Raw genomic sequence first — 16,600 nt, forward strand, 5'->3', positions numbered from 1 at the left:
TTTGCAGATTCAATCCCCCAGCTCACACTGCAAAAATCACTCATTTGACAAGAGCAAAAGCCAACGCTTAGGGACACCTGGGTGCTCGGTAGGCTACGTGCGTCCAACCAAGCCTCTGCCCTGCTACTTGGAGCTCCCAGTAGTTCCAGTTCAGCTGTGTTCAGAGACAGGTAACAACAAGTCGCTTGCTAACATCGTGTTACTTATTAAAAGGCTTCATGACATAATCCCAAACTACATGAGAAACCATTCCCAGATCACCAGACCAGCCTGAGAAGCATTGAAGTACACTGGCTTTTTATTCCATGCATTGTTTGCTTTGATAGTCATTCTTGTTTCCATCACTGTACACTGTTCAATACAAAAAAAAAAAATCAAGTTTGTATCAGGAATCCGCAGAGCAGGGAGGAGAGAGATGAACACTACTGGACAGGGCCAAGATGAAATGGTTACTTAACACGACAGTGGGGAAGGCAACATTCAGCTCTGGGAGAAAATCTAGGCTAGTGTTCAGGAGCTGTCGGCAGCCATGAGAACTGGATCAGGGTAGTCAGGATGCTGAAAAGGGAACCCACGGTTTACTTCTGTCCTGCAAATGTGGTGTTACTGCGAGGAGGAAGCGGGCCAATTTACGCCTCTCAGCCCCATACCCTGCTAGGAGACAAAGTGCGAGGAACTGCAGCAGAGGTGCCCATACAGCAACGTGGAGATCCTGTCTATGTGCAATTCTGGGTAGGTTTCACTCAGGAAAACGCCTATATAACCCCCTCCGGGACTGACAGCAACCCGCCCAGGAACGCGGATGGCTGCTGAGCCACCCCTGCCCACACACAGCCGAGGGCACGAGATGTGTGTGCAGGGGGAGGCTGGGATTACATCTCCACGGGTACAGGGTTACGTGTTTAGGCAAGGGGGGACAGCCCTAGTGGCAGTCCCAGAGGGACGCTGCATAGCAGGCAGCAGTTAGGAGGAGCAATGCTGGACCGTAACAGTGCAATGACCTGGGCATGTAAAGAAACTAGAGCTAAGTGTGGCAGCAGACAACCTGAAGGGTTCGGCTCTGCTTTTCCAGGCTGCAGAATGGGCCGGTGTGTCCCTGGGCAAGGACGGGGAAGAATCAGCACACACCCAGGACAGCTGGCCCAGAAGGGTCCCAAAATCCCACACATCAAAGCTTCTACGCTTCTCTGCAAGCCCAGAGGAGCTCCATCACGTGGTGGAGGAGCTCTAAGCAGAGACCACAGCTACCAAAACCCCTCTGGGATCTTTTTGTTAGGGACTGAAGTCCCTGCACGGAGACTCTGACAGGCCTGAGCCAGAGGCAGCTCTGCTTTGGGCCTGTTGCTGTAGGGCTGCCCTAGGACACCAGTGCTGCCCACAGGCAGCGGGCACTGCAGGGCCATGGACTGGGTTGACATCGCGCTGCCTGCAGGCAGCAAACAGCCCTACCTGTTGGAGCTCAGGAAGCCTCCCAGATCTGAGCGGCAGAGTCTCTCCAGGGTCGTAAGGCCTGGCGTCCTCTGCCGTGGGGGACATTGGATGGTAGTTCTCAACCTCTCTTTGTGCAATAGTTTGGTCTTCCTCTTTGTATGCGTATGTTACATGCACACAGTTCTCCACTGCTAAATTCCTGCACCCCGGCCTCCAGCCTCCTGAGTAACCATCTGCACCACCTCTTCCACACCAAAACCCCTCTCACACCACAACAGCAAAGCCATCTCTGGCCCTGCCACCTCCTCCTGCTGCTGGCCGAGAGACAGAGAACATTTGGGAGAAAAAATGAGGGATGGGAAGAGAGAGGAAACAAGAAACAAGCCAGGAAAGAGCTTCACTCCCGACGGCATTCTGCCTCCACCCAGAGCTGAGTATTGCTGCTGCAGGCAGGGTTGAGCTGGTCGCTCCCTCTCTAGCAGCCTGTTTGGTCCTGCACGGGTGATCCACCATGTGGATCCACTGCTGGCCACCCCTGATCTCGCACCCGCTGCCTGGAGCAATTGCCCTCCTCTCCGCTTGTCCTTCTGGATGCTCTTGCCGGGGCAAGTTGTGACAGTTACTCACTTTGTGATCAATTCAAAAGCCACTCGCTCCCTGATCACCATTCCCCACCAGCTCAGGGGCTGCCACTCTACTGGCAACACGAGCAAATTGCAGCATCGACCATGAGGAATATCACAGGGCCCACGGGGCTGACTGTATCCATCCCTCTCGGACCAGCCTTGACAGGTTCTCTGCCCTGGTATAACAGCATCCTTGGAAATCACGAGAGGCAGCAACTACTGACAGCCGCTGAGACCAGCTCTGCTCCCATCCCCCCCAGCGACCAGGGAGAAGGTAACATCACACAAACAGATCACAATTGTGCTAGCAGTGAAGCCAACCTTCTGTTCTACAGAAATTATAATAAATAATAAAATAACATCATAACTTAAGATCTGTGTGTAGTCCAGCTACAAAAATTTAAAAATATGGGATAATTTAACTCATACAATACTGCTCTCTGTATAAGTAAGACATTTTCCTTCATTTTGCCATGAGGCTATAAATTACCACAGTTAAATTCAAACCAATATTTTAACATAAAATGTAAACAAACAAAGCAACAGAAGTACCTGTCCATGGTCCATTCCTGCCGTTCATCTCAGGCTGGTGTGCCAGTCTGCAGAGCAGCACCCAGCAGCGCGGCCGTGCACCACGCACGCGTGGCACAGCCGTGCCAGCCAGCACGCTAGGAAGGGCCGAGTGAAAGCTCTTGCAGGGGGACATCAGCTAAGGTGGGGCGGGGAAACGTGCTCTATCGTTTTGTTCTCTTTAAATATTGATTTAGAAGAGTAGTGTTTGAAGGGAAGGCACTATGAGTTCTATCAGAAAACAAATTTTTCTCATCTGCCAATGCCTCGGCCTGTCACATACCAGTACTATCCTCACTTTCACCTGCAGAGTTTCAGCTTGGAGGAGAAACAGAGGCCTCAGGGTACACCCGAGACACAGCTGTGCCACAGCCACCATCAAGATTCCCTGTGCAACCTGTTTTGCACAAAGCCTGACATGAAGGGCAGGCAGCTGTTAATGCTTTCAAGAATGTACAGTGAATAAGGAGACAGAGCAGGGCTGATGCTCTTATCTAGGCCAGTGATTCCCAGTCTTCCCCCTCAACACACAGCTCTCTGCTGGTTATCGATGCTGTTGTAGGTGAGAGACTGCTTCTCCAAGTCCAGTACAGGCATCTCCAGTTTCCTCCGCAGAAGAGTGCTCAGGCTCTGCAGAATGTGCTTTCCACGGTTTGCAAGTTCTTGCTTTTCCAACACTGATTTGATTGATTTCTTTGACTGACTGAAACAGACAGGAGGTAAGAGGAGGAAGTAAACTGGGAAATGGCACACTGCATCTGAAAGAGGTTTCCCTGCTCAACTGGAGATCGACACTGCCAGAGTGAAGCAAGGACGATGTTAAGAAGTGCTCTTACACCAATTCTCGAGAGGACGAGGTTAGAATACATTTGCAGGATCTCACAACAAAATGCTGATTAAAAAAAGAAACTAAAAATCCTTAAAATAAAACCCACTATTACATTCCTGGGGATGTATCAGCTCAGAAGACCCTGGATGTTAGCACCTCGGTACCAATTTTCTCCAGGAACATGTCCACCTTCTGATTAAAAATGACCCAGCTGGTTATACTGAATACGCTTTGTTCACAGGTTACCCTATAGTAAGGTCTTTTTATGCTTCCTCATTTGATAAGACTGAGTGGTTTAGTTTTCTTGATCTGTTCTCCAATCTTCAGGGCCACAAGGCCTGGTCCCCTGTGAAAGCAGCAAGAGAATCCCCCCGCGTTTGTACACAAAGCTGTCCAGGCAGGACTCCCAGGATGTTTCTCTGTAATGTGCTTGCTTTCTGAACTTTTTTTTTTTTTTTTGCAACAAGTCTGTGTGTCTATAAATACAATCCACTCTTTACAGTAAAAAGTGTTAAAATGTCAAAAAAATAAATATCCATGTTACAGTAACTAGATTATTCAATAAAATACATCCCTGCCATTCTTGATTGAAATGCTCAAAGAGAATTAATTTCATTTGGACATTTTCCAGAGATTCGGGTTATTGCAAATCACTCCTGGGGTGGGAAGGAGAAGCATCTTCTCTTCCTGTAAAGTGTGATGAAGGGGAATGAAGTGGAATCTCAGGGAAATCAAAATGCCAGTATCAGGAAGCTTTGGGGGAGATCTGTATTACCAAGTAGCAGAGCTGCAGGGCTTATTGGTCCTGACCGTGGCATCAGAACACTCCCCTTCAGAAGAGTCACAGTCTGATTCTCCAAACTGTGCTGGGTTCTGCAAAGCAAAAGGAAAGGGGAAGATTTGAGCAACATTCCTGCACTGCAGATCAACCACACCATCCCAATCTGTAACAGCAGACAGGCAAAGGTCACCACCAGCAGAGAAGGAGAGACTGGCAGCACACAGGAGATAGCAACAGCACACAAGCGCCCTGCCAAAGGTCACTTGTCTCCCCTCAACAAGGGGACAGCAGAAAAATATCTGGTCAGAGCACTACCAAACACAGACGGAGTTATGAGAAGATGGTGCAGCAGGCTCTGCCCTACCCCTCCCAAACACTTGAAAGACAGTAAAAGGAAGAAAATCATTCTAGCTTCATCAGCAAGGCTGCCGATGGATAAGTTTGAAGCAGACAGTTTATATCCATTCCATTTCATTACCTACTTTATGTACTATTTTTTATCCCACTTAATGCAACTGCAAATCTGATGGCCTCCCAACATCACACTCATCTTGACTGGCAAATTATGTTCAGCTTTGTTTGTGCTACTTTCCCCCCATCTACTCATCTGGCCAAGTACAAGAGAGACTGGGTATTTAAGCAGCTGCTTTGCTGTAGTACATCTACCACAGCATTTCCTAGGTAGTCATCCAACTTTCTGGCCCTTGGATTCCTTTCCATAACATTTATTTGGGGTTTTTTTACTCAATAGAAGGAAGAGGGGATAACTAAACTTATAACTCACCTCACAGCTGTGTTCATCTGCACAAAGTTTGCCCAGAGACATCTGAGTCTTGACCCTCCGCACAGCACACTCTTTGTCTGAAAGCCCATCAGACTGGGTGGAGATTTCAATGGGGATCTCTGGAGTCTGGGACAACATGTCCTCCAGCTTCTCAGCCAGCTCATCTTCCAGCTTGGTGGCCAGCTCATCCGGGCTGTTCGAATGATCGCTTGTGTTCCCCTCCTCTCCATCTGACACAGAGAAGTTCTCTGAGCTGAAGGTTGAGTAGGACTGGCAGCTACTAATGCAGCGGTGAGGTCTGCAAACCAGGAGAGTAGTTCAGCTCGTATCACAGTGCCTCTGATTGCAGAGGAAAAGCAATTTCCTGAATGCTGTGTTCAGCTACTCTGCTACAACTGGCCTCCACAGACTCCACTCCTGGTGCCCACTCAGCCCTGGGTGAGCCTGTCCCCAGGAGCCCACTGCCAGCTAGAAAAGTTACAGCTTCTCAGTGGACAAGTTTCTGCGCCCGCTCTCACTGCACAGAGTAAGAATCAGCTGGCGAGCCAACACAGCATTACAGTTCAAACATAAGGAACTCTGTTTCTGACATGTAGCAAGGGTACCAGGCAGCTTTCTTTCGAGACATATATCACAATCAAAACCCTCACAACATTAGTAGTGCAGTGAATGCAGAGTGGCTGCTACATCCTTACACAGGTTCCCCTGGCAAACCTCTCATCTTCCTTTCTGAAGCATGCAATGCAAGCGCAGATTTTTGCACGTGTACTTTTAACTGGCATCTTCAGCACAACAAGAAGAGGGCTCGCTCGCTGCAACAGGCAGCCCAGGCCGCTCAGTCCTGTTCTCCCTAGCAGATACCGCTCAGGCACAGTGCATGCAATACTGCCTGGTGGCTTCTCCACACTGGGCTAAGGGTTTGATCCTTCCAAAAATGTCTTCGAGCAAAACAGGTCCTATCCCTAGAAAAGGTTTTACATCAACTCTCCAAGAGCCTCCTCCCACCCTAAGAACACATCTCCAGCTGAGTCATAACTGATCTGCAAGGCTGGCAGCAAGAGCTCTGCAAAGCGTTGGGCTGCCTTTCACATCTTGGAGCTATGGAAATCTACCACCTTTTGAATGATTTAGTTCAAGATCTGCATCTTTAAATTCATCTGTTCTTATTTGGTCTTGTCTGCTCCATGTTCATACTAGCTGATCTGCCCTGGAGCATATTTTTCTTTAACAGTCCTTCTTCCCAAAGAAAGGCTGTACTGTAGGGTTCAAGCTAATTCAACTGGGAATATCTGCACCACCTGGCAGTGATCCCAACAGCCAGGCTAGAATTTAGGTATGCGCACTCAGAAAATAAGCTCACAGTTACTTGAATGTGAAAATCACCTCATGCCAGGATTCAACAGTAATGGTACAAAATATCAGTTGACTGAACATGCCAGGAGACCCACAACAGGTCATCACATTGAATTCAGGAAAGGCAATTTGTCTTCCAAGTTAGTAAATCACAGAAGAAGCAACAATCACACAAGAACTGTATGAGTCAGAAAACTCATCTAGCCCAGCGTTCCGTCTCCAACCCTAGGCAGGAAGAAATAATCTCGGAAAAGTACGAAAACAGGGTGTGCAGACAGAGCCTGCTTTCTCCTGGCCTATCTTCCTGGTTTGTACCATTCAGCAGATCAGGCGTCTGAGCTGAAGATCAAACCTGGATAACAGTGCTTAACAGCCACTGATGGATCTATACTCCATAAATTTAACACTTATGACTTGTTTATGTTTTGATTTCCACAGCATACCTTGACAATGAGTTCCACATCTGAAAACGTTTTGGATGGGAAAAACCACTTCCTTTTGTTCATTTTAAACCTCTTGTTTGCTTCACTAGGTGTCCCTAACATGAATGTGAGGAATCATTCCTTGTCTATTTTCTCCACATAACTCACAATTTCATGCACCTCCAGTATCGCTTCTCCTCCTGCTAGACAAAGATTTCTCATGGATTTAATCTCTTCTTCTATGGAAACCATCTCTAACCATTCTTGTCACACTTCTCAGTACCTTTTCAAATTCTACCATGGTCTTTGAGTTGGGGCAATGAAGGGCATTTAGGATTCAAGCTGCAGGTGTGCCGTGGACGTATACAAAGGCAGAGAAGCTTTTGTTTTCTTATCTGCTCCTTTCTTAACAACCCTTAACCTATTTGCCCACTGGACCACTTCTGCACTTCAAGCAACTGCTTTCATAAAGCTATGGCATCAATTCCATGATCTCTTTCCCAAGCACAGGACCGTAAAGCCCCCTATTACATATGCTTAGGTAGGAACACTCCCTCAAGCCTCTTATTTTACAGGCAACACCACCAAATTTGATCTGCTGTGTTGTCACCTCGCTCTTCAATCCTACTTGAATTCCACTGCAAAGATGCTGGAGTCAGCCCCACGGCAGCAACAGTTAATAAACAACATTTGAAAGAGTTCCCAAAGGGTCCCAACATCCAGTAAGTCTGATTCTGGTGAAACAGACGCAGCAGCTTATTTTTATAGGCTGAATAAAGTTATCAAGTGTGATCAAGTTGTGCTACAAACAGCCTGCAGCAGAAAAGCTATGCTGGAGATAACACCTCAGAACAGGCTGAAAACAGTGAGTGAACACAAAGGATCAACTGAGGGTGGATGGGACGCACTGAATGTGATTCTGTTCTTTTGCCAGCACCTTCCACAGTTTGAATGCTGGTGTGCAGCTGCTATGACAGTTCTCCTCCTGAGTTGTGTCCCACCAAAGAGAGATTAGAGTGAATTCACCTTTTACCTTTGTCTACGAGGAAACTCCACTTCACTGTCTACTTCGCCCTCTTCCTCTTCTGAAGAGTCATCGCCACTCTGGCAGAAAACAAGGACAAGAATGGTGTCACATTTGCGAAAGAACACACATGCAACTACATGGTTGCCCCTTGGTCCTTCAGGACAAAGTCACTGTGTCAACAGGCTGCAACAATCTAGACAAGAAAATAACCTGCATATCAGTGAAAACTGACTCAGACATCTTACCAGGAGATTATTTCAGGCAGTCTTAATGCTGCCATTTCTGAATTTGGAGTGATTGACTTCAAAATACACTGGAGGACTTTAGCAGGCACTGAGTACATAATGTTCTGGATTTTTACAGAAGCAAATCAAGTAATTAGTATCATACTGAAACCCACATAAATTATTCAGCTGATCTGGCACTCCTGGCTTTACGACTTCGACCCTCTTCTACATGAGCCCATTGTAGAGCAGGATGGGGGATGACACAGCCTTTGCTGGTGGGTTTCACCAACTAGGAAAACTTGAGTTTTGTTCCATTCTCTACCTCAGTGAGCACAGAGCCTTTTATTCTCCTTTTCCCACTCAAATCCACCCCCTGCACTCTTGGTTTTTACAGCCGCCTCCTATCCTACCCAACCTGCCAACCCCTCATTGAGACTCAGCCTCTATCTCATCCCATCCCCTTGTAATAGGAGATCCTCCTCCCTTCATTCTGGGCCCACACCACAATCTTGGTCTGGTCCTCATCCTCTTTTCCTTCACTTTTCCACCCAGGCCCAGTTTTCCTGCTCTTTGAACTCCACTCAGACTGGTTCCTACTTTTTCATTCCTCCTGCTTCTATCCAGGTGGTGAGAGAAGAACTGTTTCTATACAACTGCGCCGTAACGTCTTTTTGACTCTTGCAAAATCTTCACAAAATACATGAGAACTATGACTTTCAGTCAAGGGGGACAGTTTCTGGCAGGTGCAGCAAAAGACATGTCCCCAAGACCATGGCAAATGTTGAATTTCTGTTCCGAGGCACAGCAGCGCTACAGATCCTCAATGAAACTGTTACATGATATTTAACATCACCAAAAGAATGCATTTACCCCTTCCTTTGTTTTGAGAAAAGCTTGAAAACATTTTGAGACTGTTTCAACAACAAAAATTCAGTAGACCAAGTTTCAGCTCAAATAAAACCTCAAATTGCAAGCAACAGAACTAGGCCCTATCAAAACCACATTTGACAACCTTCATTATTAGCAGTATGCTCCAATACGCCTACAGTACTTCTCAATAAAATTGACTTTAAAAGTATGTCCAGATCACAAAGCAAAGTTCAGATAGGCATGATTTCTTTAAGATAAAGTTGTATATGTAACTACTGCTATACGTACGTGGGAAACATGGCTTTGCTACTATCTTGTATCCAGACACTAGCCTACGCTACACACCCTTTGGTGGCGAGGGAACAGAGGAGCAAGCTTTGGTTTTTTTCACATCACTATGCTTTGTCCTTACCTTTTGAAGGGGTCTTGCTTTGCAAGGCAGCACTGAGGAAGCCATGTGCTGGGGAGTGCCTAGGGCGGACGCTGACTTACAGTTGCTGAAGCCCTCTTCCTCCATCTTCTCAATGAACTGTGCATTTTCATATAGGGAAACACATGTTGGTGATTGAGAATGGCTCATCCCTGTTTCAACAGATGACATCTGTACCTGACCACTGTCCTCTTCCCTGCACTGAAGACAGGAATTATATGGATCTGTTTTGCAACACTCCCAATGATCAGCTTTGCTTTCTTTGCTCTCCAGATTCCTTCGGCAATCTGCTTCCATAGCAGCGCAGATGAGATCGGGGCTGGAACCAGACATCCGCCTTTGCGCGTGGTTACTGAGAGGGCTCCGCAGCGCTGCTGCAGGGCCAAAGTACCTTAAGTTGTTTGCGCAGTTGGCAATATCTTGTCCGTGGGCATGAAGCCGTGAGTGATGGCCATGGGGATGGCTGTGGCCAGCTTGCTGCAGTAGGCCGGGATGATGAGAATGATTATGAGGTGGAGGTGCATCATCTTGCACTGGCTGGTTTTTCAAGATCCCTGCAAAATCATTGTAGCTGCCTTTGCTGTTCCCTCGGCGGTGACGTGGCTTACTGCGGTAGCGGCTTTTGCCACTCAGTGTTGACATTTTGGGACTTCCTGAGACTGGTGAGCCATTGGATGCTGCTTCTGTGCTGGGTATGCCCTCTGACTTCAGTAGATCTGGCCTGAGAGACAGTCAGCAGAAGTTAACGCATTAAACCACAAACTAAGAAATGACATCGGCTCAGAGCCAGGATGAAAAGGCAGATGCAGCCATAAGCACACTCTGCTTTCTAAAATCTACAGGCTTCCCTGCCCTTCAGCTGTTTGACTTCTGTGTTTAGTTTCCTTTGATCCTCTCCACTCAATGTCCTTTCTGTTCAGCCCATCATGCTCTATACTCCTTTCTTGCTGCATTTTCCAATATCTGCCACATACTCTCCTTTTTCCACTCTTATTTTGATGTTCTGCTCCCAAAATAGCTCCCTCCTAAGACCTTGGTGTAGGGCATGTCTCTTACTATGTGCATATACAATGCTCAGCACAATAGGGTCCCAATCTGCTGACGGTTATCAGCCTGCTCATTTCAGAACCACGTGTGGATATTAATTCGGAAGTGATTATTCACTGTTAATCAGGACTCTCTAATCCTGGAAATCCCAGAAAAGGGAAGAATAAAATATACTGCTCCTCTGGGAGGAAAAAAAAAAAAAAAAAAAAAAAAAAAAATCTCACTTTCTGAAAGTCACGCAGAAGAGAAATAGCTGAAAGGACAGCGTGAATTCCCAAATCTCAAATCCCAATTTAATTCCTCAACAATGAATCCATCCTCCTTGAGGACTGGCTGATTTCCACAATCCCTCAACCCTGCTTACTACCACTCAAATCAAGGATGATCTAACTGCTCTTTGCTTGGACAGTTAGGAATTCGAGACATACATTAGATACCTCCTGTCAAAGCACCATCATCTGTGAAAAAATCATATGGACCAAACGGTTCCACAGAGCTGCCCAGGTAGAAGGGATGGCAGGATTCATCCCTTTTACCTTAAGATAATTAAACAATCGTGGTTCTGAGGATCAGACCAGGACCAAAAGTGAACACCCCTTTGGCTTCTCCTGTGTTGCCATCAGACCCAAAGGGAAGCTGCCTGCTCATCTCGGTGGGGATCTACCACTGCTTCCTGGCACAGAACTAGGTTGTTACTTCTTACCGTTTAGTCTGGCTGCCTGGTTTATGGGAGACCCCTTTCCTCTTCATCAGCTTCTCCACTGTATTGGGGTGGATTATTGGTCTGACTGGGTGGCGTTTGTAAGTCCCAGGGTATTTCTTTTCCACTGCTTGTTCCCTCCTGAAACATTGGGGAAGAAAAAAAAAAAATTAGATCAGTTCTCTCTTTATCCAACTGCAGCTCCTGCTGGACAGAAACACAGCTCCACTGCGAGCACACTGTATGCCTGTTTCTCAGCTATGGCTGGGTGCAACACAACATGGTGTTCTGGGGAAGGACATAGTCATTTTCTAAATTCCCTCTGCAGAGATCAGGCAGTTGGAACAGGGCCCTGGTGCACAGTCCAGAAACAGTACTGCTTTTCTCTTTACAAAGGGGCCAAAGGATGCCAACACCAAATGGGAAAGGTGTCTTTCTCCCAGTCAGTAAACACTGGGTAAAGATACATGCACTAAGTGGTCTGCAGTAATCTACCCTTACGGGGCCTCTCTCTGCTCGCTAGCTCTTTCTTTACTCTGGAAGTTTGTCAGGGGACACTAAATCTACAAGTACCACTATGCAGTTTAGAAATGAAGCACTGTTTTTTTTCTGCCTGTATGCATATTGCTACATGGCATGCCATTATGCCCAGAGATACATACTTTATAAGCTCCTTCTCACGGACCTCCAACTGCAACATAATAGCGCTGAGCTCCATGTATAAGTTATTGGCTCGCTCCAGCTTCCTCTCATAGTGTTCGCGGATATCCAATGCATGTCTGAAAAACAGAAAAGTCATTATTCCACAGTCAGATGTCCATGGACCAAGAGAGGAGAATAAGGAAAAGTACAGGTGCTTTAGGAAAAGTCCTTCTAAAAGTCAAATTTGCCAGCTGTATTGCACTGAACCCCAGATAGAGCTAACAGTGAATGACGATTAACAGCTTGATACAGCAATGAATCATGATATGATTTAGAAAGCGTTTAACAATCTTGAAAGAGTGGCAACGCTTCTCACTAGAGAAGCTGCAAATGCCTCACATGCATCCACAAGCCCTTTGGCCAAGCCCTGATCATCCTGTTTGCACAGAGAAGGGGCTAAGTCAGCTTCTAAAGAAACAGGGGAAGAAGTCATCTGTTTGTATTTCATAAAAAGCAACATGCCCCTACAGCTACAGTATAGTTGCAGAAGACATTTTGAACCACAGCTGAAAGATGTGACCATCAAAAGCTCCCTAGGGCTAGGGAACACTGATCAACAACTACATCAAACTGGCTGAACAAGGCTTCCTTTGGTTTCTCAGGTTTGACATAGAACTGCTACTTGCTGTTTTATGTTTCTCTGTCATAACTATATTTGCAAATTCGTATCACAGAAGATAACACTTTCCTTTCTTAAATAAACATTCTGCTTTCATTTTTAAGTTGGTCTAATGTTCGAAATGAATTTCAGTGGGCTGATAGTGTGTTCACTCCCAGTGGGCTGGGAGTGTGTTCACTTCTCTGGAAATAACTAATCCAAAGAAAGTATCAGGGCAGAGAAAGCTCACAGCAAACTGCAAGATGCATTTTCCACTGAGATGGACGTACCTGCTTCAGTGCTGTTATCACAAACACCAGAACTCAGGCAGAAATATTCCCTGGTAAACACACAAACCTTTGCCCCTCTTGCCTGCTGCAAATTGTTCAGACTGCCCAAGAGCAGGGACCGTTTCCACTGTTTCTATAGCTTTCCCTCAGCCAAGCAGTGCTTAAGGCCCAGGGCATGCCTGTGGGAACTTCAGTTTCTGGACTCACAAGGAATTTAGGCTGCCCAAATTCATGCCACTAGGAATAGAGAGTCCTGTTTTGGGGTCCTCATTACAAGAGGAGCACAAAGACAGTCAGGGGCTGGAGCACACACCCTGCGAAGAGAAGCTGAGGGAGCTGGGCTCATTTAGCTGGAGAAGAGAAGGCTGGATGGGAAAAGCGAGCAGTAAACATAAAAGACTATCAACAGACCTCAGCTCTTCTCTTCGACGACGAATCAATTCTTCATCTAGCCGGTGGATACAAGTTCCTTCACTTTTAATTTTCTCAAAATGTTTCTTCACTTCTTCTCTCCATTCAGCCTAGGGAAGCAATTTACTTTCAGGTATTTACAAAGGATTGGGATCCCTGCTTGCACCAAAGAAAAAACTCTTGGACAACATTCTTTGTGTCTGCAGAAAATCACAGGTTTGGGTTGAAAACATGTTTCTGTTTGCTGAATTATTTTGGGTAACAAGATTGCAGCATGTTTAGTTTCAGCATTTGCAAATGGTATTTCCAATTTTGTGCTCCGATTAGATCATTTAAAACATACCTGCATTTTCTAAAAAATATGTTAAAAAATTCCTAAAGCTTTTTTCATCCTAAGACAACATTTTTTCTTCCCTTTTGGCATTTAAAGTAAACAGAAAGGCTTATGATTTGGAAACCTATATTCATGACAATGATGACTAATTCTATTTGCCCCTTGAAGCCCTGGCTCTTGCAGCTTTAATAAACGCACCCACTTCCTCACATATACCCCAACACTGTATAGATCCTCTATACCGGAGGCAAGGTTTCATTCTCATTCCCTTCTTGGGAGCAGACAATAGCTCACTGGGGAGGACTCAGAGGAATCTCTAAGAACATGCTTCTAGATCTTCCCTGAAAGTCCCAGAGTCCCTTCACTGCCCTGTAACAGCTCTTTGTCCCGCTGGCTGCCCTGCTTATCTTCACTATAAATGCAATGGTTCCGCTCTCAGCAGTCTCGTGGTCTCCTGTACGACAGTACTGGGAGAACAGCTGGGAGCAGAACATCTGAAGTCAGTAGTCTCAGGGAGAAGTGAATGAGAACGTTGAGTTTCTGACTACAGTCCGCAGATGTCTCAGTTTGTGAAAGCTTAGGTAAAAGATTTTAAAATACCCATCGGTTTGCTTCTCCCCAGGAATCAAACTGAAATCATGGATCCGGACTTCAGCTGTACTCGATGCAGCCTCCGAAATCAGATCCTTGGAGCTAACTCTAGTACTCATGGGCTACAGCCATTCTCCAGTTACCTGTGACTTGAAATAGGTTTCCTGAGGAGTAGCCAGCACGTCAGCAGATGCGATATCCAGGTGCATCAGTGTCTGCCGGAAGGAGGGACGATTCCGGGGCTTGCTCTGCCTGGAGCAAAACAGACAAATACCCAAGCATGAGACGAAGTGAACATGGCTAGCTTCTCCTACCTTTCTGAAAGGGTTTCTCACTAGAACACATTCTCTGAATCATGTAGCTGACAGATTAGAGCAAAGGAGCTTTTCTGGTTTTCTCTTTTGCTGAATATGAGTTTATTGTGCTAGAGTTGTTTTGTATTCAGTCTTTGGTTTGTGATGATCTATTCTGAAGAAACAAAAAGAAATGAAAGCCATTTAAAATAGGAAAATGTGATTATGAAGTGAAAGATATGATACAAACTGAAACTGTTTCTAGCTTGTTTGTCAAGAAGAAACAGATCTCAGTTCATTATCCTGTTAATTTCCAAATTTTATAATGGGAATACTCAATCTAGTAGAAATGGCAACTTACATTCAACAAACCAGGTTGTCTATGAACACCAAACATATCTATGTTGCCACATAGTACATGCCTGAGCCTACACGGTATTGTAATGCACTCAACATCTCTGTAAGATCACATTCAAGTACAAAACCATTTCTATCTTTGAGAAAAAAGACCAGCACTCGAGCTTCAGGACTGAACCCACCAGACTTGCTGCATGGATTCAGCGCTCAGGACAAGAAACAGCTTCTTCAGCCACCTCTCCCCTACAAACCACCTACTTCCACTAGGTGGGGATACAAGTGTATGTACTCGGTGTTCAGAGCTGCACAAACCGCTTCCTGCCTTTCGCAGCCCCGCGTAGAAGCGCAGCCAGGCAGAGCACGTCTCAGCCCAGATACTGCAACAGCACGACCTGCTGCAGCTCAGGGTCAGGGGGGTAAACAGTCACTTGAAAAGATCCATAGATGCTCTGGCCTGTTTTTCCCTTTGTGCCATCGAGAGGATGGCTGGTAAAACTCATGGAGTGGGAAAATGCTGGAAGACCACTTACACCCTGCGTCAAGATGCAATTACAAAGACAAAGCATTAATGCATAACCCAAGACAAAGAATTTCAACTCTAATCTGGCACGTGAAGGAAACTGAAAGCATTTTCCATATCCATACCTGTAAAATCCTGGTTTCATACAGAAAGCTCGACTTTCTCTTTGTCCAGTTCAAAAGCCAGTCACTTACAAGGGGGTTTCAGGGTGAAGAAGCATTTCCCTTCACTCTGGAGCCAGCCTCAAGAAATTTTATCCCTACTTTCCTTCCAGCTCCTTTTCTCTTCCCACAGAGCTACCTTTTATCACCTACTTTGCTACAACAAAGCAACCACCTCTGTGAAGGCTACTGAAGATGACCTTCATGCTGCCTGCTCCTGATTCACACTGGACAGGCAACTCATGGGTAACTGTCACCCTACTGGGGCTCCCATCAAGCTCTACTCCCCCACTTCTCTCCTGTTCAACTCCTTCCCCCTCACTAGCCCGTCTCAAGAGTGTCTGCCCGCTCCCTCCCCTGCCCCGTCCACCCAGCAAACCAGACAGGTCTCTTCCTACTTCCTCTAAGCTCCAAATGTCCCTCTGGGGCCCGGGCCTGCTGCCACAAGGAAGCAGAATCCAAAATGTTAAAACTTATTGCTCTCGACACAAGTGTAAGACTATTTAAGAGCCCTCTGCTCTGGGCTCAACACTCCCACCCTGACTCTGGTTTCACTGGTTTTACTGGGAGTCTGGCAAGAGCGGGGAGCCAGCCCTAGGTCTGTGCAGTGCGGGGTTCAGGCTCTTACCAGGTCTGCTTCATGAGGATTTTGAAGCCATCCGGGCACGTGGAAGGGACAGGAAGGTGCAGGCTGTTACTGCCCACTCCCCAAATGATGGCCGAAGAGTCCACGTCCTTGTAAGGAATCTCTCCTGTGAGCAGCTCCCACAAAACTACCCCAAACGACCTGATGAAGAAATAAACCGGGATAAAAACTTCTGTGTGAATTCAATTTAACAGAAACATCTGGAGCTTGAAAAAACCACTCTTTGTTTGGCAAAACAGGGAAATAGGTATGTCTGATCTGAAATTGCAAGTAGGTGCAACAGTGTTTACATACTAGTTTTTAACCAAGAGTAGCTATTTCACACACCAGGTAACACTTCCTCCTCTGCCCCAGCACTGGGCTGAACACCAAACTACACTGGTTTTCGCCCACCCTTTCCTATTTCTTTGTGAGATTTAAAAAATCCTGAAAGCACATTTTCTGTATAGATTAAACCTTACTCCTGTTAAATGAAAAGGAAAGTTAGCTTTTCTGAGATAGACTTTTGACTGTTCTTATTGGTAAGAACAGATCATCTACTACTGGACAGACAGAACTGATAAGTGTGTTAACAGAGACAACATGCCAAAGGTTTTTACA

General features: G+C 46.1%; 1 protein-coding gene across 2 annotated transcripts in view; it reads right to left on the bottom strand.

Annotated features, from left to right (window-relative positions):
* Positions 1 to 280: 280 nt before the first annotated feature.
* MAP3K13 (mitogen-activated protein kinase kinase kinase 13) overlaps positions 281 to 16,600 on the bottom strand; it is an 82,217-nt gene continuing 65,897 nt past the window's right edge. The window contains exons 8-17 of one of the 2 annotated variants that reach the window (XM_050902497.1): positions 15,983 to 16,141; positions 14,167 to 14,275; positions 13,099 to 13,208; positions 11,760 to 11,876; positions 11,101 to 11,238; positions 9,333 to 10,071; positions 7,830 to 7,900; positions 5,022 to 5,319; positions 4,232 to 4,329; positions 281 to 4,143 (exon numbers count right to left, since the gene is read on the bottom strand). In XM_050902497.1, the coding sequence (XP_050758454.1) occupies positions 4,107 to 4,143; positions 4,232 to 4,329; positions 5,022 to 5,319; positions 7,830 to 7,900; positions 9,333 to 10,071; positions 11,101 to 11,238; positions 11,760 to 11,876; positions 13,099 to 13,208; positions 14,167 to 14,275; positions 15,983 to 16,141 (1,876 nt within the window). In that variant the 3' untranslated portion in view covers positions 281 to 4,106. Of the gene's footprint in view, positions 4,330 to 5,021; positions 5,320 to 7,829; positions 7,901 to 9,332; positions 10,072 to 11,100; positions 11,239 to 11,759; positions 11,877 to 13,098; positions 13,209 to 14,166; positions 14,276 to 15,982; positions 16,142 to 16,600 lie in introns of both variants that reach the window. The other variant, XM_050902498.1, reaches the window with a different exon arrangement.

Source organism: Gymnogyps californianus, chromosome 10 (genome assembly GCF_018139145.2).
Source record: "Gymnogyps californianus isolate 813 chromosome 10, ASM1813914v2, whole genome shotgun sequence".
Taxonomy (NCBI): Eukaryota; Metazoa; Chordata; class Aves; order Accipitriformes; family Cathartidae; genus Gymnogyps; species Gymnogyps californianus.